Here is a 26,228-nt window from a genome sequence, read left to right as displayed (position 1 = left end):
AAACTTGGATTTGAATGGTTTCTCACAGTTTCTCAGAATCAAGTTTCCAGATCATTCCACAGTTCTGTCCAGAAACCAGAACAAAACATGACTGGCTTAGGCCCAGCTCAACTTCCCAGAGCTAGCAATGCTGCTGCTGCTGCTGCTGCTGCTGCTGCTGCTGCTGCTGCTGCTGCTGCTTCTCTTCTTCTTCCTCCTCCTCTTCTTCCTCCTTCCTTCTCTCCTCCCCCTCCTCCTCTTCCTCCTCTCCCTCCTTCTCTTCCTCCTCCTCCTCTTCTTCTTCCTCCTTTCTTTTTCTTCTCCTTCTTCTTCCCCTTCCCGGGTATTTTCATCTAGATTTGGCCTCATTTGATAATGGTTATGTCCTTGTGGAGTTAAGTTTCCTCTACAATGGAAAATCTTGTTTCCTGAATGGCCTATGTAGTCCACTCTTTAAAATAATTTTCATCTTAAAACTCTTGTTCGCTCCTTGTCCTGTCAAATTCTTGCTGGGATCTAGACTTCATAGATGAGGATAAGAGAGAACTGACAGTCAGACACTGTCAAGGCTGTATGTTTAGTGGCTCAGGACTGTTGGGAGAACTTTGGAGGTATTTCCTGACTTCATCTCTGACCGCACAGCATCTTTCTCTGACTAAATACAGGATTCTCAACTTATCTCTCTTATGGCTCCTACCAGACTTCTGGCTGACCAGTTTCTTGCTAGGATCACTTTGGTCACACAAAGTACCCTGCTCTATTCTAGGTCATTCAGTGTGTCATTAGACACCAAGTCTTTTCTCAGCCTCAACTTTCAGAGGCTCTTTCTTGGAGGCTAAGACATACTCAGGAAGTCAAATATTTCTTATGTGTACTGGTTATTAGATTTTTGAAAGAGACAAGGATGTTGTGCATGTTTGTTTTTCTTGCTTGAGGTATCTCTTAGTTCTGCTGTAGAAGAGAAGAATTGCCCAACCACAAGCTCTCTTCCTCCCTTATTTTGTCTTACTTCATCCTAACCTATATCTTCACAAAAAGTGACCCCAGGAACTAAACATGTTTTTTCTTTTGCTGTGAGTCTGTGTGATTTTTGTTGTTGTTGTTGTTGGTGGTGGTGGTGGTTTTTATTTGTTTTTTGTTTTTTTTTAACCTTCTTTGGTGCAGCTACTGTGAACATGGAATCTTTCCATCTTCAAAAGGTATTTTAAATATAATAGTCATCTTACATCCCATGTGCAGACACAATACAGATCCAAAAGAATTTATCTACCCTAAAGTTAAAACTAGTCTTTCCCCATCACTAATGATTTAGTGTAAGTTAGCTGATTCTTAGTATTTTGTTTCAAAAACCACAAATTAATAGCCAGATCATAGGCAACAATTTTAAACTGTTAAGTCAAGAGTTAAAACTGTTGAAAGAAAGAAAGAAAGAAAGAAAGAAAGAAAGAAAGAAAGAAAGAGAGAGAGAAAGAAAGACCATTATCTACAGAGATTTATAAGAGAAATCCTGATCTCTAGCAAGAGTTCTACTACTACAGTGCTATCTTAATTACCTTTTCAATAAGATATAATATAAAATATTCAGACATTGTAAAACCAATAGATCTTAGTTGTGTGATAAAATAGTAATTCATTGGCAATCAGAAACAATTATTTTCAAGTCAGCACATTAGCAAATGCACCAGTGGCTTCAGTGTGACACTTTATAGCACTTAATGGTAGGTCTAACTTGGAGTTTTATTCTGTAGGTTAAATACATTCATAATAAGATTCTCAATGTCATTAGTAAAACACATATTTTTGTGGGCCATGAATTTTGTAAGTTCACCCATTGTGAAAAAAAAATGATTGTCATAAATCTAACATTTTCTTAAAGATGAAGCTGAACTACTAAACCAACAAAATGATGGTGGGATATGATGTCTCACATACTAGTAGTGGGTATAAGGTGTTCAACAGACTTCTGTCCTTCTTGATGGCAGTAATGATCACATCTGGCTTTCTACTTAGGATCCATGGGAAAGGAAAGATGACTAACTCACTAGGTGTTACGGTTCTTGAACACTCACAGCAATAAAATCCAGGGATGGAACTATGTTATGGGATTCTAATCAAGACAGCTCAAAGCATAGCCATGTTTCAGGGCAGCCCAGGACAGTTGAGAACCTGAACCTTTTGGCAGGAAGTGATTTGTGTTGACTGCCCTTCTTTTGACTTTGTGATACCAAACCTTGGCCATGATGTTCCTGAGTTTTGCCATCTTTAAAATTGGAAGGGCATAAATACAGCTCAGAATTCACAATGTTTCCTTTGCTCACAGAACTATCAAAAATAAAGTCACATTAAACATATGGAAGGTGATTTGGGAGCAGAAAGTGGTTGAAGCAGAGGCAGGGTTACTTTCAGGTCTACATTTTAGCAAGAACTTGATGAGGGTGTGGAGGGTGCAGCATGATGCTTGGCTTAAAATTTACACTTTTGACTGTGTGCCTATGAGGCATTATGTAACTGTTCCAAACCTCTCGTTCTTTATCTCCATAGTGGAAATTTTAAAGATGTTTGGAGTTCTAACAAAGTGTTAGAGAATATATGTAAAAAAATCATCCAACCCTATAGGCTCCGGAGAAGGTTTGAAGGTAAGAAAGCTTATTGCACAAGTGTGAGAGAACCTCAATTTGGATTTCCAGTACCCATTAAAGGATTAGTGTGGTGATGCAAGCCTGTAAACCCAGTGCCATCGACAGTGGAGACAGGAGGATCTCTGGGGCTTACTGTCTACCAGCCTAGCTATCAGCTCAGTGAGAGACTTTGTCTCAGAAGACTAGAGAGTGAGAGAGCAGAACCCCTGATGTCTTCTAGCCTCTGTATGCATGCACAAGTGCACAACATGCACTCATACATATGTACACACACGTACACCCCCACACAAGTACCAAACACGCCACATTCACACACATTCACACTCACACATACATGTACCATAGTCACACATTCACACACATACATGTACCACACACACCACACTCTCATACATTCACACACATACTACACACACATATGTAGCACACACATACACACACATCACATATCACACACACACACACACACACACACACACACACACACACACACACACACCCTAGCCCAGTCCTAGACCTCCCTGCAGTTTTCTTCCCATCTTGTTTTGAGCACAGCCTACAGAACCCTCTCCCGGGCAGCACCCTTAGTCTGTTATACGGATGTCTTTTGTTTGCTATCAAAATACTCAACTGTAGTTTTCCAAACATGCCAGAAAACTTGATGTCCTAAGAACACACTGGGCTTGGAAATCCTCCCATAGTCACTCCTGTCTATCACCCAGGTCTCTTTCTCACCCTTCAAGTGTCTTGCTGAAAGGAAAACTACAGAGGTCAGTGTGAGATTCACCCTCTCTTGGAAATTCCCCTTCTCAATTCTCATTTGCAGGCCTTTGTGCCCATTCTATGACTTTCACAAGACTCCTTCATTTTTGCCTAACTCTCATCAGCACCAGACAGACCTTTCCATCCCCAGGATCCAGACTCCAGTACATGTACATTCATTTACCACAGTGAGCACCACAGTAGACTGAGATGCCTTGCTTTCTGGCTTGCTTTCTCTTGAACTGTGTGTTTCATCTTCATGTGGAGCATGTGGTCCTATCCAGCATGTACGTTCAGACTGTTTCATAAGAGAAGAACTGGGGAGACCCCAGGTCTGTGCTCTCCTTCTGTTCCTCAGATGTGCTTCCTGGCACTCCTTGCACTGTCTCTTTCTGGTAGAAATGTGTTGCCTCTATCATTTATCTGCTTCAAGAGTAGGCATTTAGCAACTGCCATGCTTCTGGCCACTGTTGAATCAAAGAATGAAAAAGAAACTGAATCTAACATTTGGAATCGGTTGCTTTTTTGCCAGCCAAGCCACAGAGCCAACTGGGGACATTTCTACCCAAGCCTTCCAGGTCTTCATTTGTAATATTTATTTAGTTCTTATATTGAACAATGTAAACACAGTGTCTGTATGCAGGCTTGCAACTTGAAAATGTATCTGAGTATAAATTTGGCAGGAGCTCGGGGAATGGAGGGAGTGGTGATCTTTTTCCCACGTGTTAGTGGATTACAGGGTGAAGAAGTGAGTCTCCATGCAAATCAACCGAAGTTACCTCACTGCTCAGCGTATTCTGCTCATATATGTTGACAGGCCCAGCTTATTTTTAATTACCCGGCCTCATAATATATGTGTGTAAAAGTAGGAATGGAGACTTTGACAGGAGAGAAGAAATGTGTGTAATTCCAGCCCTCAGAATGACTCCACACAAACTCTTTCTAAATGGAGTGAGGCAATACATTTTCAAAAGAATTTTGGTAGAGCAATTTATGTGATGTGTGAGTGTAGTCACAAATCAATGTGCCTTTTATGAGCCAAGCACACTAGAATGTGTGTATTACCACGAGTGCAGTTCCTCAAAGAGATTCTGTTGGCCACTCGGAGGTTTTTCCACCCATACTGCCATTACCTGCCAGCTTTTTGCAAGTCTTCATTTGGAATGACTTTTTCAGAGTCTGTCTGCAAGTCGTACATACACACACACACACACACACCTCCACAAATCATAAAACAAGGATAGAGTACTGTTCTAATGACCTGCCTACTTTTTATCATCACATTTGACTCCTTGATACTTCCACTTTTCTCCTAGCTTATGGGAGTAGTGGAGCCATCACTGAGGTGACCTCATGGGAAATGACCACTGACAGATCCTCTAGCACTGGAGAGATTTTCTCAGCTAAGGGTACTCTGAGAGGCAGCAGGCTCCCACAGACCTCCTCAGAGTGGGCTTCTCATTTCACTCCGCACTTCCAAAGCCAAGCCTCAGTTTGAAGGTTGAGTAAAGTTGTCTTCCAATCCCTTGGGCTCATCCAAAGAAGAGGACCAGGATGTCCCCAGCAGCTTCTAGGGAGCATGCAAGCCTTGACTACCTGGCTATATCTCCCATATCTGAATATTTTCCTTCTTGTTGTAACAATTTTTGTCCTCAAGTGGAAGAGCTAAACTATTCAAATTTATTTTCTTTCTTTTTTTACCCTGCCCAACTTGCATCTTCTCTCCTAAACTTCAGAAAGACGAGTCTTTTCATACATGCAGCAGACATGCCTGCATGGAAAACAATATAGTGACCAGAGATTAAAAGCTCAGTGGGGTCTGAACTGGGACTGTTTCAGTCACTTGACAACACTCCACTAAAGGATCGAGATATACAGAGATATTCACTGTGGGCAAGAGGGCTTCAATACAAGCAAATGCCTCTAGGAAACCGAAAGTGATCAAATGACAGTAACTTTCAAGGGTTGGGGATGATGATGTCTGGTGCTATTAAAAAAAAAAAAAAAAAAAAAAAAAAAAAAAAAAAAAAAGGAGGGGGGAAGGGATGAAGCCCTGAGATCCTAAAGCAGCACTCAGTAGTTCTCAACCTTCCTGATGCTGTGACCCTCATTTTGTGCTGAGCCCCCCCCAACCATAAAATTATTTTCATTGCTACTTCATAACTTCAATTTTGTAACTGTTGTGACTCATAAATAATTTTGGAGACAGAAGTTTGCCAAGGGGGTTGCGACTCACAGGTTGAGAATTACTGGGGCCTAAGGAGTCCACATGTGAGTCACAGTAACTGAAATTGCATACAAAGGTTTAAAGCTGACCTGCGCTTTCTGGAGACCTGAAAGCCTGATCTTGGCAGACTGGGTAGGGGTAACTCACTTGAAGCTAAGCTGCCACTATAGACCAGAGAGAGGAAGGCTTTGGAATCTTTTACTGTGCTTGCATTTGGTGTGGCTTACTGTCTTCCTCCCCCTTTGCCCAGACCATGTAAACCCACACCAGTCAGAAGAAAGCAAGACCCTTCCATCCTCCAGTTGTAAAGGGGAGGAAACATAATCTGTACCTCGTAACTTTTTATTATGTTTGCAAAGGTTTTTCTTTCTCTAATACTGGAGACTGTGAAACACAAATGGTGACTTGCCAGTCGCTTGTTTATTAAATTAAAAAATGTGTTGCTGGTGTGGCATGCCTTTCAAAACGTTCAGAGTACAACACACTCAGTCTTAGAAGACGAATGAAGTCAACAGTCTTGGCAGGAGCCACCAACTCAAAAAATACCTGAAGGTAGTAGTGATACATACTGTTTAAAACCCCATTCCATTCTGCAATATGTCATCTAAGGTCCAAATTTAAATATACTACATGCCAGGCCTGAGCAGAGAAGCCTAGGAGGGGTCTGCTGAACTGGAGTATACAACTTAGTAGGCCCCATGAGCATCTGCCATTCCACCATGGCTACTGGGAATTTGGACCCATGTAGCCAAGGCAAGACTTTAAATATTATTAAAGCAAAAGCAAAAATAAATAATTTCATGGGAAGTCACCCAAGGTCTACAAGTTGGCAATTCATTTGTTACTGAATTTGTTTTGCTTTTTTTTTTTTTCTTTTTTTTGTAAGACTCTCACATTTTTATTTTTATTTTTATTTTTTTAAAGAAATCAAACAAATCCCACCTGTGGAACAGACTTGCCCTTGGCTCATGGATCTCCAGTGTGTACCCCATGTAGTTGGACTTTCTGTTAGGGAATATATGTCGTCAGTTGGGAAAGGGGGCTCTGGGTTCCAAGCTGGGTGAATGGAAGGGGGCTATGGGATAGAACAGAAGCATCAGCCAGACTCCAGCTTACCTTTTCTTGTGTCATCCTTTGAAGCAGCTGCCTAGACAGAGCACCATCCCCAACCCCCAACATCTCAAAGGGGGGATGCTGATACCAGTGGAAAGGCACATGGGAAAGGAGAGAGAACCAATAGTGCCCACAGGGACAACTAAAAAGACCACTTTTCAGTGACCAGGGCTGATAAACTGTGGGGATTTCCACACATTAGCGGTGATGATGTAAATATACTTGGAGCGACCCCTTGAGAGAGAGAAGTTGTGAAGCCACAGAAAAGGAACTGGGTTACAGACAAAATGAGCCTTCTTAAGGGAGCTGGCTCTCTCTAAGAAGCAACGGAATGTTCCAGATGCAGAGCTGTACTCTCTTCTGGCCTGCAGAGTTTAGAAAATCGTACCTCCACCCTCTAAGGACAAATATAAAAGTTGTATTTTTGCTTTGATGTGACAATTCATATCATCCACCAGTTTCATTCTGCTGGCTTGGCTACATTTACATGAACATTGCCCTTTCTTCTGTCAGAACACCAAGATGGACTCAGTAACTACATGCTAATTGAGTTGCCTAAGGCATATTCATCTGCGATTTGTGTTTGGTCTTGTATTTCTGTGAACTTAAAGATCTCTAGTTCCCAGCTCTAGTGTAGTCTCTCTTCATTGTTTCTTTATATGTCTGTGTTCTCTATGCTGGTACCTTACTGTCCTGTTCTGGACCATCTTGCTATAAAATGGTATAATTATGATAAGCATAAAAACAATCTTATCTCAAATCTCTCAATTTTTTTCTCCTTTGCTGGCCACAGGCCTGGATAATTTTGCGTCATTTTAATTACAGTGGTTATGATCCATCCAAGAAAGGCTTAGGGTGTGACTGGCTGGTGTTACCTGGTCATGACATACTGTCATCAATGTGTCTTTCTTTCACTGAAGCCATAGAAATGGCCTGAGGATCCACAGTTCATCGTAGGGGTGCAGACCAAGGGGGAAGAATGTAAGCTAGAAGGAAGGCTGTCAGCTGATGAGCTGAAATCCACGGTCTGGGTTGTCTCAGCACCCGTGAGTGCAGGGAAGGGAAAGTCACAAGGATGTATGTTTTCCTCTGAAACATTCATTCTGTGATGGTTACAGGGAAAGTAATGTGCTTTGACATCAAAGCACTTTGTCTCCTGACTATTTCTTAGATTTTTATCAATAACAAGATGTCTGGTTTTAAATTTTATTTTTATAGATGCCAATTTTTTTTCTTTAAAGCTGTAATTTCAGAAGAGCTGTATCCCAATATCACAAATAGATCATTTCATTTGAGTTTGAAACAACACCCTTACCTGTCCCTGGGTGATTCTGTATTGTAATTAAGACTTCAGGTGACACATGCAGGTGGAAAGAGAAGAGGAAACATGGGAGGATAAATTAGATCATAGGTTTGAGGTATGATCATCATCTGCAGCATAGATGACTTAAAAGGGGGGATGGATCAAAATATTTAAAATGGATGTGCTTAGAATAAGACTTCCCTTTTAAGAAAATAAGCCAGCTAGCCAGGAATGATTGCATATGCTCTTAACCTTAAGAAGCAGAGGCAGGAGAATCATTGTAAGATAGAGACTAACTTGGTCTCCATTGTTCCAGGCCAGTGATTGCTATACAATGTGACGCTTTCTCAGTAGTATAAACTTAAAAGACTGCTTAGACTCTTGATCTTGAATGAAGAAGCTCATTGTCATCTGTCTAGATGCACTTTCAACGTCTGGTCATTTTTTGCGTTCGGCAAGGGACCTTCCTGACAGAATCAAAAGAGCCAGGCACAAACCGTTTATGATTCTCACATGCGAATGCATAAGACAATTTGTAATAGGAGAGACATGCTGCAGAAAACAATCCTTTTTCAGTATCTGAGAGCTGACAGAGGATAACGGCTCTCCAGGGCACCACCAGGAGATCTCCATTTCTGTTCCTGCCGTGTGTAGGTACCTCTGTCACTGCCGATGGTGATGATAAGTGATGGGAAAGGAAGTGGCAAGTGATGTATATTGCCCTGACAGACTTAAAGAATTGCCACAGGCAACCCCAAGGCAAATGCTGACTGAGGACCTTCCAATGACTGCATCAGGTCACTCTGCACTCTCAGACAATGCTGCTTAAGGCAGAGGGCATCGTGATGACTCAATTCAAATCTAGACTTACAGCCCCACCTCCTTCCTTGTCTCCCTCACCTCCCTTGTTGAATTCTAGATTCTAAAATAGCCACTACTTTTGATTAGTTGGTATCTGTCCTGAACCGGCCTGATTACTATGGCGATGTAATATTCATTGCTCTGTACACAGCAACCAAAGATATACCCACAGAAAATACCTGAGGAGTTTCCCTAACAGTTGCAGGAGATTGTCTTTCCATAAAGTTCAAATGTTCACCCAGGGTACAGTGGGAGCAGGCTATGAGCTTTGTTGAAAAGTAACATTGATCATGGGGGGAACTTTGACCCCAGTTACTGCCCAGGAGAAGATAAGTGCAAATCAAGTACAGCAAAGGATTATGGGTGCTCCCTGGGGAGTGGTGCTGTGGACCAAAGGAGCTGTGCTCAAGGCTTTCTGCAAAGCCTGGCTTTGGAGGGGAGGAAATGTGCCTCCGGCAATGCTATTACCCAATTGCCTATTCTGGTTTTATTTGTTCAAGTAGAGATAATACTTTTAGTTATAAATAGCTAACCTTTAGCCCTCTTTTTTTTTTCTGCTTCTGCCTTACCCAGGAAATTATAAATATTCGACCTTACTCAAAATGTACAAAGAAGAATAATGGAAGCCCCTGAATACCTTGATTTGGATGAAATTGACTTTAGTGATGACATTTCTGTAAGTATCACTACTTACAAGCGAAATTTTCACAGTGTTCTACCTTCACCCTTGCACGCTACTTTCTTTGCATCGTCTGTATTTCCACACCTCTTCCAATTACATTTATGAACTGAAAATAAGCTCTGTAATAGACACGGGGTGATTTGGGTTGGGGGCTCTCTGAGTTTAAAAGAAGATAGTACCTAATTGTGTATGATCTTTGGGGAAAGGAGTGCCAGGTACTCAGCCTTGCATAGCATTCTATTCCTAATCCCAAGGTTGTTTTAAAATTAGTGATGAGTCTCTTTGTAAAGCTTGAGCACCTGTTCACAATTTAACCTACGGACGCCCATTCCTGGTTTCCTTACATGACTGTATCACAACGGGCATTCTATCACGTTCACAAGAACAGACATGGAAACCAGCTTGACATTTGATAAAAAATAAAGGAAGGGTGCCAGAGGGATGGCTGAGCGTCTAAGAACAAGTACTGCTCTTCCAGACAACCTGGTTCAGTACCCAGCAGCCATATGAGGTGGCTCACAGCCGTGTGTAACTCCAGCCCCAGGGCAGCTGGTGTCTTCTGACCTCCATGGACACTGCACTCATTTGCAGTGAGTATGTGCACACGTGCACACACACACACACACACACACACACACACACACACACACACAAAACAAAAATAAATATTAAAGTAAAGGGAAATTTCCCAATCATTGAAAGCATCAAAACTAAATCAAAATATTGCCCACTTGGGAATATTGGCATTTGATGAAGTCCTAAGCAGCTGACCTCTGAGGTCCTTTCATTCTGTAATGCTCTCAGCTGATGAGTAGTCCCTCAGATCCCTCCAACACTCATGCCTGGCCTCTTCTTCATTCATTGAAGCTTTTGTGCTGAGCAAACTGTCTACATACGACTTGCCTAGTGCTGCATCTGATTCCTTCCAGCCATGGAATCAGTTGTCACTCAGCAGCACGTCCGCACTGTCACCCCAGGAGCTCACAGCTTCGGACCTCATTTTCTTTGATATCTCAGAGCCTGGAACTTTGGGCCACCACTGGATGTTGCTCCAAAACAGTGGGCTTACTTTGACATGAATCTGGCTGAAGGTTTATTCCTGTGCTGTACTCCATTCACACTGTGCATAACAGGAATACTGTGTATGACAGTTAGATTGCAGGGATAGACATGCTAAATCACCTCTTTCATACAACTTTGGTTTTGAACTAGAAAAATATGACTTCAGTATTCAGCCTACTTTAGCTTCTAGGTAAATTTTATTGCTCATTATTCAGACTAATGTGAAGTAAGAATCCTCTTTTCCATGGTGGATGTGTGTGTGTGCCTGTGTGCGTGTGTGCAAGTGTGTGTGTGTGTCTGTGTACATGTGTGTTTATGTGTATTTGTGTGTATGTGTGTCTGTGCATGTGTATGTTCGTGTGTAGTGTATGTGTGGTATATGTGTGTGTTTGTGTATGTATGTGTGTGTATCTGTGTGTTTGTGTGTGTCAGTCACTGTGCTTGACTTAAGAAAGTGTTCAGAATGTGATTCTTCTGTAACTATCACTCTCATTTGTGATATTTAATATCACAAATATTTGGATTTGGATTTGAATGAAAGCCAAAAAATGTGAGAGATAGTATAAAATTTGTTGGAAAGTTGGAAGAGAGAAAGAAAAATTGCATTATCATTAAAAGTTGTTTAGTAGTTCTTGAGGTTTGATGTCAAAGTTGTAGTTTGAGAGTTGATTTTTTTGTGTTTTCATTTTTGGTTTTGTTTCAAGCAGTTTGTTCATTATTTTGTATATTTGCCATGATATGGACAGAACCAACTGAATCACATATTCTAGGCATGTGTTCTACAGTTTAATTATATCCCCTTGGTTTTGTTAGACAACATCATTTTTTAATTATTTTACTTATTTACATCCCAAGTGTTGCCCCCTCCTGGTCCCCCTCCCAGAGTTCTTCACCCCTTCCCCTACTCCTTTGCCTCTGAGAGGATGTCCCTCCCTGTATCCCACTTTTATGGGGTATCAAGTCTCTACAGGATTAGGCACATCCTCTCCTACAAGGCTCCTCTGCTAGATGTGTGCAGTGGGCCTTGGACCAGCCCTTGTATGCTTTTTGGTTGGTGGCTTAGTCTCTGGGAGGTCCCCAGTGTCCAGGTTAGTTGACACTGTTGGTTTTCCTATAGGGTTGCCATCCCATTTAGGTCCTTCAATCTTTCCCCTAGCTCTTCTATAGGGGTCCCTGTCAGCTATAAGTATCTGTGTTTGTCTCAATCAGCTGCTGGAAGAACCTGTCATAGGACAGCCATGCTAGGCTCCTAGACAGAGTGTCATTATGTAGCTCAGGCTGGCCTTGAGTTTATGATCTCCTGCCTCAAACTCTGAGGCAGGCGTTACACAACTGTCCAGGTTGTATTTTAAGAAAACAGTCTTTGAAGGCAATCAGCGTAGGCTTCTAGCTTCTTCTGCCCTTCATTGGCTGGATGATTTGAAGCATATAAATTTCTTTCCTGAGATGCTCATCTAACTTTTAAAATTGTTTTAATGTTTGGGTGAAATGATAATATATGTGAAACACTTAGCTTGGCACACAGTAAGTTACTCTTTAAAATAGTAGCCTTTGTTATTGTTTCAATGAATAATACAATAATATTTATCTGACCAATAGTGGAGAAAGAACTCAAGGGAAAAGACCAGGCATGGTGTCAAGATTTTCTTTTAAGTACAACAGAGCAGTTGTATTTACAGAAGAATCAGCTGGCAGCAGCCCATAATTTTGATGAATTAGGAAGCTCTACTTGAAAGATAAAATGTATTAAGCAATAACTGAAGCTGTTTAGCAAATTGGGTTACAGGATTATACAAGAGTTGAGCCTTTCTAACTTGTCCACTCTGAACCATAAATTCAGATTTCCATCAGTAAGAATGTACCTTTACCAAAGGTTTCCCTTTGAAGTGGACTCTAATGTTGGCTCTTCAGCCTAATTAAAACTTAAACCAGGTGTGAATTGTGTAGCACTGATGAAACAATAATAGTAACACTTATTGCTTCCCATGAGGCAGGCAACATCTTCTTCATCACACTTTTCTATGGAGTCTGTACCATAGCCATCTTTTGACAGATGAGGACACTAAAGCATTGAGATCCTATCTCTAAGTTAGTCAGAAACACAGTTTCCAGAGTGCTCAGTTTTCACTGTAGCACTTTCCTGCTTCCTCCCAGATGAGTATAGTTTATTGCAGTGATTCAAGCCAACAGCAATTTTTCTGCCCCTCTTTCCCACCTGTGAGCATTTGGTGATGCTGAGTTTTTATGGTCTTACTAGGAAGATGCTACTGGCTCTGGTGGGTGCAGACCAGGGATGTACAACGTACAAGACAGCCTCCTACACAGAGGATTATGTTGATAGTAGAGTAGGTGAGAAATCCAAGTCTGTTCTGATCCCACTTGAAACTGAAGAAGCTCTACTTAGCAAACCCTCCAGCCTAATAGATTATTTTATCATAATTCAGTATGAATCCAGTTTAATACCCTAACCACGACAGAGTGTCACTGTTCGTTAATGATTTTATGTAGAAAAATTAAAGACAAACTCATAAATCTTGAAGCAAGTGTTCTCGCCCTGTTTAGGTAAACGAGAAACATTGGCTGTCAAGGCTACTAAAGTTAGGCTAACTGAAAAGGATTCACATCTGTACTCAGAAAAGAAGGCATTGCCCAAGTGCAACTCACTAACACAATGAGAAATGAGGTTTCCCATGAGTGTGCTTTTAGTATTTGGATTGAACAGACCCCTGTCTCTGCCTAGCCTTTTGCTTCTTTCCTGATGAAGAGGCAGGAGGAAGTGGAGAGTCCAGGCAGCACTTGGAGAAGATGTTTATAAAACTCATGCTGGGGTTTAAAACTCCCCTCCTTACCCTCCAACTATAGCCCAGTTACGTAGTTTGGGCTTTTTGTTTCATGGTTTTCCCCTCTGGTCATGAAACTGGTTCTTGTTTTAATTAAAACACAAGCTGTATATTTGTATAGAAAAACAACTAGAACTTGCTGTCTCTATCTAATGAGACAAAACACAGAAGGCAACCGACTTATTTTGAAGTTCCCCAGACATGAAAATAATGGGCTTCCTCTATAAAAATGCAAAGCTTAAACTGTACATCCCTGTAACCCTGCCATATGAGAGGACAACTGTAACCCTGTGAGGGAGGGCTCACACAGAGGCTCAAACCTTTCTCTCACTGCAAACCGGTTTACAGAACCCTTTATTGGTGTGAGAAACCAGGCCCCCTATCATCAAAACAAAAACAAAACCCTCCAGGACTTCGAACTATCGTATACTTATCTTATTAAGGAAAGCCAATTTTTAGTTCTCGAAAATAGTATTTACCCAGGCCTGAATAACTACAGCAGAAGCTAAACCACAGATAGGTAAAGCATCACGTGCAGCCACTGTCTGTCAGATGCAGGCTCTGTCACACACAGAACTAAAGACTTTGAAGTCAAGCCTATTTTGCTCAAGCCTCACATCTCTGTGAGATGCTGGTCTTGCTTTCATCCTGTTTCACTGATGACAGACGTGAGATTTCTGGGGGGGTACTGTGACTTTCACAAGGAAACCTGTTGGGTGGGAGTATCTTGTGGAGCAGTAGACTGTAGACCAGTCACCTCACGGGCCATCATCTCCATTTGGTACTAAAGGGCTCGTAATTGCTTCTGGGCAGTGAGTCACTTGGTTCCCAGTATAAAGAAATATAATCAACTAAAATGGAGGCAAGCAAGACCCTAATATTTATTATACCTAAAGTTTCCTTAGAAGGTGAGCAAGACCTTCATATGTGGACTCGTTCCTATAAGTCCTGCCCTTCCTAGAAATCAACCTGTTCGTTTCTATGTTTAAGCCTTTTCTTGGTCAGTATGATGTGGCTTCAGCAGAAATCAGAATACTACTATGTTTTGTTTTTTTGTTTGTTTGTTTGTTTGTTTGTTTTTTGCAGTGTTTTATTTGCCGTGTCCTACATTTAAGTCCAAATTGTCTCTTACTCCTCTTCTTTAGCTCCATGGTATTAAGAACACATTCCTGATTTTAGCACCAAATGCCCTCTATCTCGGTTGTTTTCTAAGGACCTCCCAAGAAATTGAATAGCAATTGTCCGATCCAGAAGCCATGGAATCCAGAAGTTATATGTAGTGGGCCTCAAGACTTGAATCATGCTCCCCTTCCCTATCTTAGACCAAACACCCACAGGAAAGAAGCTTAAGCAGAGATTGGTTCCCAAGAAGAGAGAGCACCCACACTTTTAATTTAAGTTTAGATTTTAATTTTAATTTAAAGAGCAGCTAATGTTTAATTTGCCTCCTCTTATTCTGAACTTGGCCCTAAGAGTCCTTGTCTTGCCAGATTGCCATAGTATTTATTAGACTGGCTACGCGGCTTATTTATACAAACTTCTTGCTCATAGATAACTATTTTGCCAATCTAGTCAGCAAGTGTTTATTAAACATCAACAGTGTTCCAGGCACAGTTCTAGGTTTGAAAAAAATAATATAAACTTGGTACTCTCAGAGAGTTTATAAGAGCAAATAAGCTGTTATGTTTCATAGACTGTAACATATGTACTGTACTGGTGAAAGGTCAGTTTAACTTCATGTGAAGTCACATCGAGATACCAGTCACTGTGCTTGGCTGTCTCTCTATTGGTGACGATTGACTCGTGACTCACCATCGATGCTAGACAGCACTGATGTTGGACAAGGTCCACAACTGGCCAGCTACCCGACTACAAGATAAATGTGTATTTGAACTGCTTGATCATTTGCAATTTTTCAATATTTATTATTATGTAGGCTTAACTTTTTAGTGGTTTTTTGAGACTCTAAATGTAATCATGGTACTTAGCATGTGTTGAACACTTACTGGACACCAGACAGGATTCCGATGCTTTACACTCTTAGCTCAGGATCTTCACATTCCCACTCCATTTGGGCATTGAAATTACTCAGTTTTACCAATGGGATTAAAGAACTGAGATTACCACGAAAATGTTGAAGTCTGGACATAAAGTGGACAGTTTGCCTCCAGAAGTCACATGTGTAGCCATCTCTTTGAAGGTGACTTCTACTGGGCCCGGTGGTCATCCTTAGACAGGTCACTGAGGGCTCTTGACAGCCATGCTCTCTCCTCACAGTAGGAGGAGGCCCTTCGTCATTCTTATCAAACTCGCTTTCCCAATGTGGACCTTCAAATGTTGCCCAACCACATATTGTATCAATTACATAAAATATTATAGTACAGCCATTTCTAGTCTACTCTTAATACTGATCAAAAAGAGCTGTTGAGTTTTTCCATACCAGCCACAGACACTATCTAGCATTAAAGGCTTACAAGAATTTTGTTACTTGTTTCAAATCTTGACAAATATAATCAAAACAAGAAACCATTGCAAAAAGTCATATATATGCATGTGAGAAGAGAATTGATTACAGTAATTCTTGTTAATTAATGAAATGTAATTAGAGGGGCAGTTATAGGAAGATGTGGACAGTCTGCCATGACTCTAGGGAGGGATAGTGGCAAAACCCAAGATATAGGTTAAGTCTCCTGAGGAAATGTAGTGTTGAAAGAGCAGACTGTCCCACAGAAATGACGGATCCTAAGTGAGGATTGGAAAAGTAAAGCGTCTACAAAAGAAACTGAACTCTCTCTCTCTCTCTCTCTCTCTCTCTCTCTCTCTCTCTCTCTCTCTCTCTCCTTTTCTTTCTGTACATGCACTGTTCCTCTCTCTCCCTCCTCCCCATGGTGACTTCCCTGGCTTTCTTCTTTGGGGCCAGTGAACTCACCCACCCAAGAGCAGCTTCCCAATAAGCCTGCATTTAGTATAATCTAAAAAAAGAAAGAAAGAAAGAAAGAAAGAAAGAAAGAAAGAAAGAAAGAAAGAAAGAAAGAAAGAAGAAAGGAGTTTTCAGAAATAAAGGGGAGAAAAGAAGAAAAGCCACAAGATCAGGAATTTAGGAATTAAAACAAAACCAAAAAAAATGTTCACTGTAAAGTTCAGTATCCACAGAGTTTCCCGCCTATCACTGTAAGTACCACTCCATGAAGCCACAACAGTAAACGAACAGATAAAGAAAGAGAGGTGAGAACAAAATCGAGTCTTTCTGAGGAGGAGGCTGATGAGCCCAAGAGCAGAAAAGCTGGTGGCCATCGAGGGAGGCAGAGCATCCTGATATGAGGGGAGGCTTATTCACTTTGTAGGGTCTGAAGAGAGAGTCTGTGTGGGAAGAGGGGAACAGGGGAGCTGGCAGGGCAAGAGCCCTGAGAAATGGGAGCAGAGGGTAGTGATACAGGAATAGACATCTGTGTCATATCTTCAGAACTCTGTGGAGTCAAGCCATGCTTCTCCATTGGTAGGCAGGCCTTTGGAGAAGACAACATTTTAGAAAAAAAAAATAGTGTTAAGCTCAGAAAATCTCTCTTTAGCTATGTGGCTACTTTGGCAGGCAGCTTTGCTTATGTAGAAGGCTCTGGTTCTGCCACGTGGCTGCCTGAAGTACCTGCCTGAATTCTGGGATGCTCTGAGAAGCCATGGATCTTGTGAGAGTTTACATGGACAGCTCATTTCCCTTCCCCCTCTCTGGAAACGTAATAGAACCTCAGTTATTTAAAAATCTCTAGCTTGAAAATGTGCTTGGGATGGTCTTTCGTTTTCTGTGGCTCATTACCACCTGAGTAATGTCTACGTGCTCACCTAACTGGCTCCGGTTTGCAGGACTAAAAAGGCCAACCTTTTTCAGTCCTGAACATTATCTATGGTGGTCAGAGATTCCCATAGAGCAAGGTAGAAGTCATAGTCTGTCGTTATGGACCCCATGCATGTTCAAAGTGTTCTACATGGCAAATGGATAAAACTGACTGCTGTGACCTGGCACATGTAGGGTTGTCTGTCAAACAACTGCAGTGTGAGAAGCAAAGGTTCAGTGTCCACCCTCATCTACAGACTCTGTTGAGCAAGGAAGAAATTAAGAGAAGTCCCGTAAGGTAGGTAGGTAGGCTGATGCATAGTCCTTTGGATTTCCAGTCCCAGCTCATTCCTGCACCTCTCCTGTAGTCCTGAATTTAGAGTCCTGAGAGTAACGGAAGATGAGGAAGGAAATTCTCACAGAAAACATGCTAGAAAGAAGAGACAAGCATTTTAGGGGAATTTATCAGTTTTCAAAATAACTCCAACTTAGTTATCTCATGTAGGTACCTGTGTTCTATCGATAAGGAAACCAAGTTCAGGAGATATGAAATAATTTATTTTTCCAGAACCATAGAGATAATAACTGTTGAAGCCATGCAGTAATTCTGATCTTCTCGCTCCAACTCTTTGTCCTTTACACAAAAGGACAACTGCCAGCGGTCATGTTAATAGTGTGAGAATGTTGTTCTTTTGAATGTGTTGTGATTGCTAGATTTATAATTATAGATTTTCCTAAGATTACTTTAATATAAATACTAACTGCTGTTATCATGACTACTAAGTCATGAGCTATTCGGAGGAATTCATTTAATACAGTTCAATAAGTGCCAACTATCTTAGGTAACTAAAATATCTTCTACCACTAAAAGAAGTAATGAAAGCATTTACATAAATACAGAGACAGGATGCCATGTGTATAATTAAGATGAACCTTCATGAATTCTGATAATATGTTAAATCATCTGGATGCCTTGTTAAAGGCCAATGAGTCGGCCCAGCATAAATGTGCCAGATTCAGTAGCTTTAGAGAGGTTCCCAAGAATCTATTGTCCAAGGAATTCCTGGAAGGCATGATGCTACTGGTCCAGAGAACATGTTTTGAATGCTGACAGTCATTCTGTCTGGGAGAGTCAGATGGGATATTATGGAGATGATGCCCAGGCAAGGCTGAAAGAATGAAAGAGTTTTCCTATTGAAATGGGAGGGAGAAATGGCATTCTGGGTAGACAGAGTATCATGCATAAGGACACAGGAAAGCCAATAAATGGGAACTATAAAAAATGTAATGTTGTGAATGTAATGAAGTGAATGCAAGTAAAAGGTGAGGCTAATCTTATGCCATACTAAGGCCATGGTCTGTCCTGTATACATCCTGCACAGCCACTGAAGAGTTTGAAACAGAGACATGCTCAAGTAAATTTTGAACTAAAGAAAACTGAAAAATTCTAATGCCAGTATGAATGCTCAGAAGAAATTCCTACTAACTACCTAAACTTTAAAGCTTTTTAACTTTTGAACATTACCGGATCCTGCCCAGGATGTGTACATGTTAATATTTCAGGCAGTTAATCCCCCTTATCTGCCATGTGTAAAGGTAGTGTAAAATCAAAGGTAATGTCCTTTCACTGTTTTGCATGTGGGAACTGCTAGTTCAACAGAAAACAGAGCCAAGGTAAAGACACAGCAGACGTTCCCTGAGGACAGAAAAGAGAAACATTAATAAGGGCTGACCTGGGACTTTCTGGGGAAGGCAGAATATATGCCGAGTTTATGGGACAGCAGTGTTGCATAGAATAAAGCATTGCAGACAAGAAGGACCCCAGGATTAAAGGAACAGAGGAATAGACTTTGTTCTACAGGGGCATTGAAGCAGTTGGGGAAATTGGTTAGCCTTACCAGGAATTCTTCAAACATGAAGGAGGAGTAAAGATTTAATAGAAGGAGCTGTTTCTCCAGCCAATAACTTCAAGAAGGATTCAAGAAAGGGAGATGTTAGGAGAAATAGTAAAAGGAAAGCAAAGGCCTCTCAGATAATTGAAAGCCCTCTCTCCTTTGCATCACCCAAGGACAGATAGCAACAGTATCAGGAGAACAGGCTACACATCTGGGTTGGAGGCTAAGCAGATGGAGGACGAATTGGTCTTGGTTTGTTCAGTCCAAAGTGGCAGGAGTTACTATTAGTAACTGCCCTATGAATGAGTTAGGTTAGCCATCTGACAGTTCCTTATAGACGGCCATCTGTCCTGTGAATTGGGACATCGGTCTGGGAAGCGTTCCATTCCAGCTCCCAGATGGTAGCACAATGCACTCTTGTAAGAGAGACATACTGGGTCATGGGCTCATTCTCAAATGTGCAAGAATGAAAATGCAAGTTGCTTTTGTAAATCACACGAAATCCTGTGCATCTCCTCCAACCACAACGAAGCCATCTCTAAATCACTCTATTGCTTTAAGTCTTCCCTTGCAGTGTTGTTTTGTACAGAAATAAGTCCTCAAATTACTCTCTTACTGTGTCTTTATAAAAAGTGAAAGATTTGTTGAACGCACAGACAATGTCACGGCTGAATAGGACATTCCATGCATTCTGAGAATTCCCCCAAACTATATAATTTTCTAGCTGACACTAATTTTTTTTCTTAGTTTTTTGTGTTTTTTATTTCTAGTCCCAGGAGTAGCTCATCACTCTGTCTTCAGGACCATTATTTCTTAGTGGTTGTGATGTGAAGAATTCAAATGTGCGCACGCGCGCACACACACACACACACACACACACACGCACATAAACAGACAAATACACACACATACATACACCCCCTGACACACAAACACATACACACACACATACACAAAAACACATACACACACACTCACATAAACACACAAACACACACGCATACATACACCCCCTGACACACAAACACACACACACACATACACACAAACACATACACACACTCACATAAACACAAAAACACACACGCATACATACATACATACATACACCACACACACAGAGTCCTTTTTCATGATGGGCAAAGCCACAGCTTGTATGTTACCCTCCTTGACTCTGTTTTCTTTTTGTTTCCTTGTTTTGGTTTTGATTGGTTTGTTTGGGGTGTTGTTGTTGTTGTTGCTGCTGCTGCTCCTATTTGCTTTTAAGGCAGGATCTCAGTGTGTCATACCCTGGCTGGTGTAGAACTTGCTATAGAGAGAGATTAGCCTGGCTGTGAACTTGGCTATTGCCTGCCTCTGCCAGTCAAGTGCTAGGATTACAGGCGTGCGACCTCATGCCTCGATTCTGCCATGATACTCTCTCTACACTCCAGCCAAGCAGCCTAAGCAAACTGAAGCTCACTTTCCACTTTGCAGCCAAAGAGGGAGAACTGGAACTGCGGTTGATAACGCTGAGATGTGAGTGAGTGAGTGAGTGAGTGAGTGAGTGAGTGAGTGTGGCTTTTAGGTGACAGTCGGGATACATGTGCCTGGGATGCAGACAGCAGTTCACCTGTTTTAATGGAGTGTATATCTTTTAAGCCCAATGAGAAACCCTTGCTGAATGTATTGTTGCCCATATTTAAATATAATCAATCAAATTTCTCTTTTCTAAAATGTCATCTTGGGGGGAAAGCCAAAAAGGGAGGAAAAGGGGTGAGAAAAAGAGAGAGAGGGAGAGGGAGAAAGAGAGGGGGAGAGAAGGGATGAAGGAGAGGTAGATAGAGGAGGAGACGGAGATGGAGAGAGAGACCTGGGTTGGAGGGGAGGCTGGAAAACAGGAAAGACGGTAAGACTTTGCCAAAGGGTGTTTCATGGGGTACAGCAACCTAAACAACGGCCTAATTTTAGTTGAATTATAGACTGTGTAATTATATAACCTGCACCAGCTGGTTTCAAAAAGCTACCAGATTCCTTTGAGAGCTCATGCTTGGTCAGGAATCTAAGGTACCTTGTTACTACCAAGATGACCAAGATGAAGCTTCTCTATCTAAATTATCCCTGACCCCCCTACACACACACACACACACACACACACACACACACACACACACACACACACACACACATACACAGAGAGAGACAAACACACACGTGCATATGCATTGCATAAGCATAATGTCGTAGGAAGGAAAACTGTCTGGAGGTTCAGTCCTGGTGGAAGAGCCCTCCCCTCCTCCATCTGTGTGTAGCGTATTTGCTGAAGCACCTGTAGTCTCTGAGGAATGGCGGCATAAACAGGACGTTATTGCATCAGACAGGTGAGAATAATTCCTCTAATTAGTCTTCTGAGATTTCATTTTTCATTTAGAAATACTGGAAATTTAATTTGTTTGTGATAGGCAGTTGGCAAACTGACAATGGCGGCAAGCGCCTATTCCCTCTGTCTTGCTTTGCTGATGTCCTGCGGGAGCCCGGGAGGTCTATCTATCAACAGCGCACCAACTAAAGTCCCTTTGCATTGAAAAATGCGTTCTAATTATACAGCTCTCGCTTGTGATGCTAGAATAATCCTAATGGCTTTCCCTTGGTCATTTTTCTTTTAGATTAAAGTATTTTTTTTTGTCAGTCGCCTCAGATTTTGCAGTAGAGAAGTAATTCATGGTATGTGCCCATTGTTCCTAGAAACACAGCAAAATATTTTTGAGTTAATTGTATTTTATGGATTAAAATGTGAGTGTGACTGAAGACTGACTTAAGCTTTGATGAAAGGCTTCATCCTATTCTCTCCTATTCTATTCTACTCAGTCTCTTTGTTTTGTTTGAAAACATCCCTCTCTCGAGATGGACTGATAGGTACAAAATGGAGACCCCATAAATCATGGCTATTGATTTACATTTGTTTTAGTTCTTCTGATTTTTGTGCCTCCAGTGTCATAATTTTTTATCTTAATAGCCAGCCTGGGACTGATACAGGGACAGAGACTAAAAGGTGGTGTCTTTCCATCCACACTAATCTGTCTCTGGAAGAGAAGAGCTTTCAAACAGACCTGTGCGCCTCTCGCTTTTTATGACATAACCTCAGTATGTTTGCCTCGGAGACTATAGGCACAGTAAAATCTGCAGCACACAGTAACTGTTGGACCCTAAAACAAAAAGATGTGTTTAGTTTGTGTGAGGATATGCATTGCATGAGAGAACCTAGTAGCTGCAGAGACCAAAAGAGGGCATTGGATTCCCTGGAACTGTGGTCCACCATGAAAGTGCTGGCAACTGAACCAGCCTCCTCTGCAAGAGGAGTAAGTGCCCTTAACCACTGACCCATCTCTCCAGCCCCAGCTTTGGATTTTTATGCAATGTGGTCCACACCAGCACAAGCATGTCCCTGGATGTTGAGGAAGCCAAAAGTTTCTCCTCCGGGTTTTCCTCTCTTGTAGCTAACTCTGAGGATTGAGGAAACCAATAGTATCTTCTGGAAATGTTCAAAATGTTCTGACATCTTTCAGTTAGAAATGACGGGAGACAGAATCTGTTGGATGTGTCTGACTCTGTCCATCAATAAGAGCTGCCAGGCTTCCTTCTCATGTGTGTCTGCTGAGGTGCTTGCAGGCCGATCTTTGGGTGCCGTCAGATTACAATGAGTTCTGCTTCCTGTATTTTTTATCTTCTACTCAAGTCTCATTGCTTTGTTCTGGTTTTTTTTTTTTTTTTTTTTTTTTCTTGATGATTGGAATGATTGCCTTTATTTTAAATGTCTTATACCCTCTTTCCTCTCTGTTCCTATTCAGTATTCAGTCACATCTCTCAAGACCATCCCAGCACTGTGCAGAAGATGTGACTCACAAAACGAAGACCGATCAGGTAGGTCAGACCATTCACTCCTCTGGTCTCCCAGGGTTGAGAGACCCCTGAAAGGCAGCTTCCTTGGCTTTGGTTGCTCTCGAATTCTGCTTTCTCCTGATGATTTCTCTGTTCCCACTACCTCCTTGCCACCTTCAAGAAGCAGACTTTAAAAGGTCATCTGCAGGACCAGGAGGTCCTAACACGGACCTGGCTATGTACAAATCAACGCAGATCCTCCCGACATCTTCAAAGCATAGTATCCACAGTGGTTTGCTGAAAACTCAAGAAAGCAAGTGGTGGCAAAACATAATGATGCAGGCGCCAACGAAAAAATGCTGGATGCATTGACTACCCATATGGTAACAGCCAATGTGAGAGATGGTGCTGTGCCAACGTCTGAAACCCTATCAGGATGCGACATGCTAGGATCTGCAATAAGGCATACTATAACAGTTAAGATGAAAGCAAGGCACTGGAGTTTAATAGTGTAAACTAAACAGAGAATTATGGCAGAGAGATGAAAACCAGCTGCCTGCCTTTTTCTCTTTGCCCCATCCACAGACTGAAAAAAGTACATTTAGGGTTGTTTTTCTCCCTGTAAATCAAATTAAATCTCACTGCTTTTTTTTTTCCTCTCTGTGATGAACAAAACATGAAAATAGAAAGTATATTGATGGGAGTGATACTAAACTATGAAATGGTGTTCATTAGTTTGTTCTACATAATTACTCAAAGGCGTCACCATTAACCTTGCCAAACTGAACCTCTCTTAATAGGAACACCAGGGCTTGAGAAACATGTTTGGCAGGAGACTTAAGATAATCCTTAAATTGTGGACATGATGTTTAAAAATAAATAGAAGTATCTTTCCAATACAGCTACTAGAATACTGAATTTCCAACTGAAAGGACTTGGAACTTTCTCCACTGGACCATTTGTCTTGCTTTGATGTTTTGCTTAGAAGAGACAGCAAACAATAATGCATTTACGAGTTTGTTTATTTCTATGAGTGTGTGTGAGTGTGTGTGTGTGTGTGTGTGTGTGGATGGATATGATCAAAGTGTATTCTGTAAATATATAAAATTTTCAAAGAATGAACTAAGATTTTTTTTAAAAAGACACGCATTTGTGTTGAGTCAGATAGGGGATTTTGGCTCTAATGCCTCTAAGGATTTATCTCCTTAAAGCAACAATTTTGTTCAAAATATGAAAAAAAAAAATGATTGTGCTTAGAGGCACCAGCTACTCACTTCAAAAATGAAGGGACCAGCCTCAGAGTCCAAAGACTTAGGTTCCAGTTCTAGAATTCAGCCATGTATTAACTACATGACCTTGACCTGTAAGTAGTCTTCAGTAAATGAAGGAGAAACTGCTACGAATCATGGCAGGCTATCTTTAGGGTCAAATCCTGTACTTTATCAGTAGGCACTTTGCAGATGGAAGACATTTCTTTCATTCTTTAATTGGAGATGTGGAGTAAGAGACAAGCAAGAGCAAACGCTTCATTGGTGCTGAATTAAGTGCTGCTGATATGTTAGGTAATAGTTATGCCGAAGATGGGCAAGCCTAAGGACAGAATAATCAAATAACTTGCTCAGAATCGCATGGAACTTAAGCAGTGGAACTGGAAATCCCACCCCAGGAAGTCAGGCTGTAGATTTATCTTCTTTTGCATGACCTCTTAGGTAGCTGGACCAAGAAGCAACAGTATAACTTTAATGTTTTCAAAATGCTTCAAATCCTCATGTTCACCTATTAAATGGTAACTTTCTTTTCTCTATTAAATAGCTAGTCTTACCAAGTTAATGAAACAGAGGATTTTATCCTAGGTGTGCTCCATTCCATCCTTGAGTCTTTGACTTGTAGCACTTTCCTCCTGTGGTAGAAGAAGCACCCAACATGGCCTTCTGGACTCTACCAAGAGCAAAGACCGGACCAGTGATCCAGGCAGTCAACAATAACTAGATTTGATAGGAAGTAAAAGAAAAGAGATCTAGACCTTTTGATGGAATCATCACACACACACACACACACTCACATACACACACATTCACACACATGGACACACGCACACACACGCACACACACACACACATACACAGGCACACACACATACATACACAATGTGAAGGATCACTAGGAGGCTTGGAATCCAAATTCTAATAGACAAAGAATGATTCTAACAAAAGGACAAGTTCACAGGTGCACGGCATAACTATAACTCTAGGCTTATCACAGATAACTATAGGCTTATCTGTGGACTTACAGTCCATGGGAAAGTTTCCAGACACAGCTTGTAAAAGAATGGAGACTTTCTCAATCTTTCCCCAATAGCCACATGTGGAACTAACCCTTCCACTCAGTCTTTCCTTTGTCAACCACAAAGGAGTTTCTGTGTAAATACTATCGAATATCTACCTTTTCAAACAGGTAGCAGAAGAAATTACCATGGCCACTGAGAAAAATCTACATCATCTTGAATGGAAATTTCCACTGGGAAAGTCTTCCTAAAGCCTCTGCCATTTGAAACACACTCCATATTTCTCTTAACATTAGTTGAGTTTACTAGGCGTTTTCTGTCTGGGGAAGATTGTCAGATGTTCACATCTATCTCTGAGCTCAGAAGTCCTTCAAGCAAACATTCCCTTTGGTCCTTGCATTTATTCAGTCAACCATGCATGTTGGGTGTTCCTTGATTCAAGCATGGAGAACGTGGCAAACAGACAAACAAACAAACACAAAACAACACAGAAGTTCCTGTGTTCGAGAAGCTTACATCTGGATAGGGTGAGAGTCAGGGGATCAGAGGACACATAGACATACAAGTAGGCAAGAACATCACAGAACAATAAGACAACGGGGAATGATGTAATAGTCCCTCAACCTGTGGGTTAAGACCACTTTGGGGTCTAAACACCCTTTCACAGGGGTCACATAACAGATATCCTGTATATCAGATATTTACACTACGATTCATAACAGCAGGAAAATTACTGTTATGAGGTAGCAACAAAATAGTTTATGGTTGGGGGTCACCACAACCTGAGTGAATTCAAGGGCTGCAGCATTAGGAAGGTTGAGAACTGCTCTGGTGGGTGAACTTGTGGGGCTTGGGTTTAGGAGCCCAGGGAATATGTTAGTTACTTTCCTTATT

At 41.3% G+C, this 26,228-nt stretch overlaps 1 protein-coding gene across 6 annotated transcripts in view; it reads left to right on the top strand.

Moving 5' to 3' along the window:
- The window catches only part of Sncaip (synuclein alpha interacting protein), a 140,036-nt gene that overhangs the window by 58,557 nt on the left and 55,251 nt on the right, over positions 1-26,228 (top strand). For all 6 annotated transcript variants that reach the window (XM_076912654.1, XM_076912653.1, XM_034518086.2 and 3 more), the window contains exons 2-3: positions 9,458-9,560; positions 23,020-23,092. In XM_076912654.1, the coding sequence (XP_076768769.1) occupies positions 9,504-9,560; positions 23,020-23,092 (130 nt within the window). In that variant the 5' untranslated portion in view covers positions 9,458-9,503. The remainder of the gene's footprint in view (positions 1-9,457; positions 9,561-23,019; positions 23,093-26,228) is intronic.

This window comes from Arvicanthis niloticus, chromosome 14 (assembly GCF_011762505.2).
Source record: "Arvicanthis niloticus isolate mArvNil1 chromosome 14, mArvNil1.pat.X, whole genome shotgun sequence".
NCBI lineage: Eukaryota > Metazoa > Chordata > Mammalia > Rodentia > Muridae > Arvicanthis > Arvicanthis niloticus.
The sequence above is the reverse complement of the archived record's forward strand: the minus strand, read 5'-3'. Positions and strand labels throughout refer to the sequence as shown.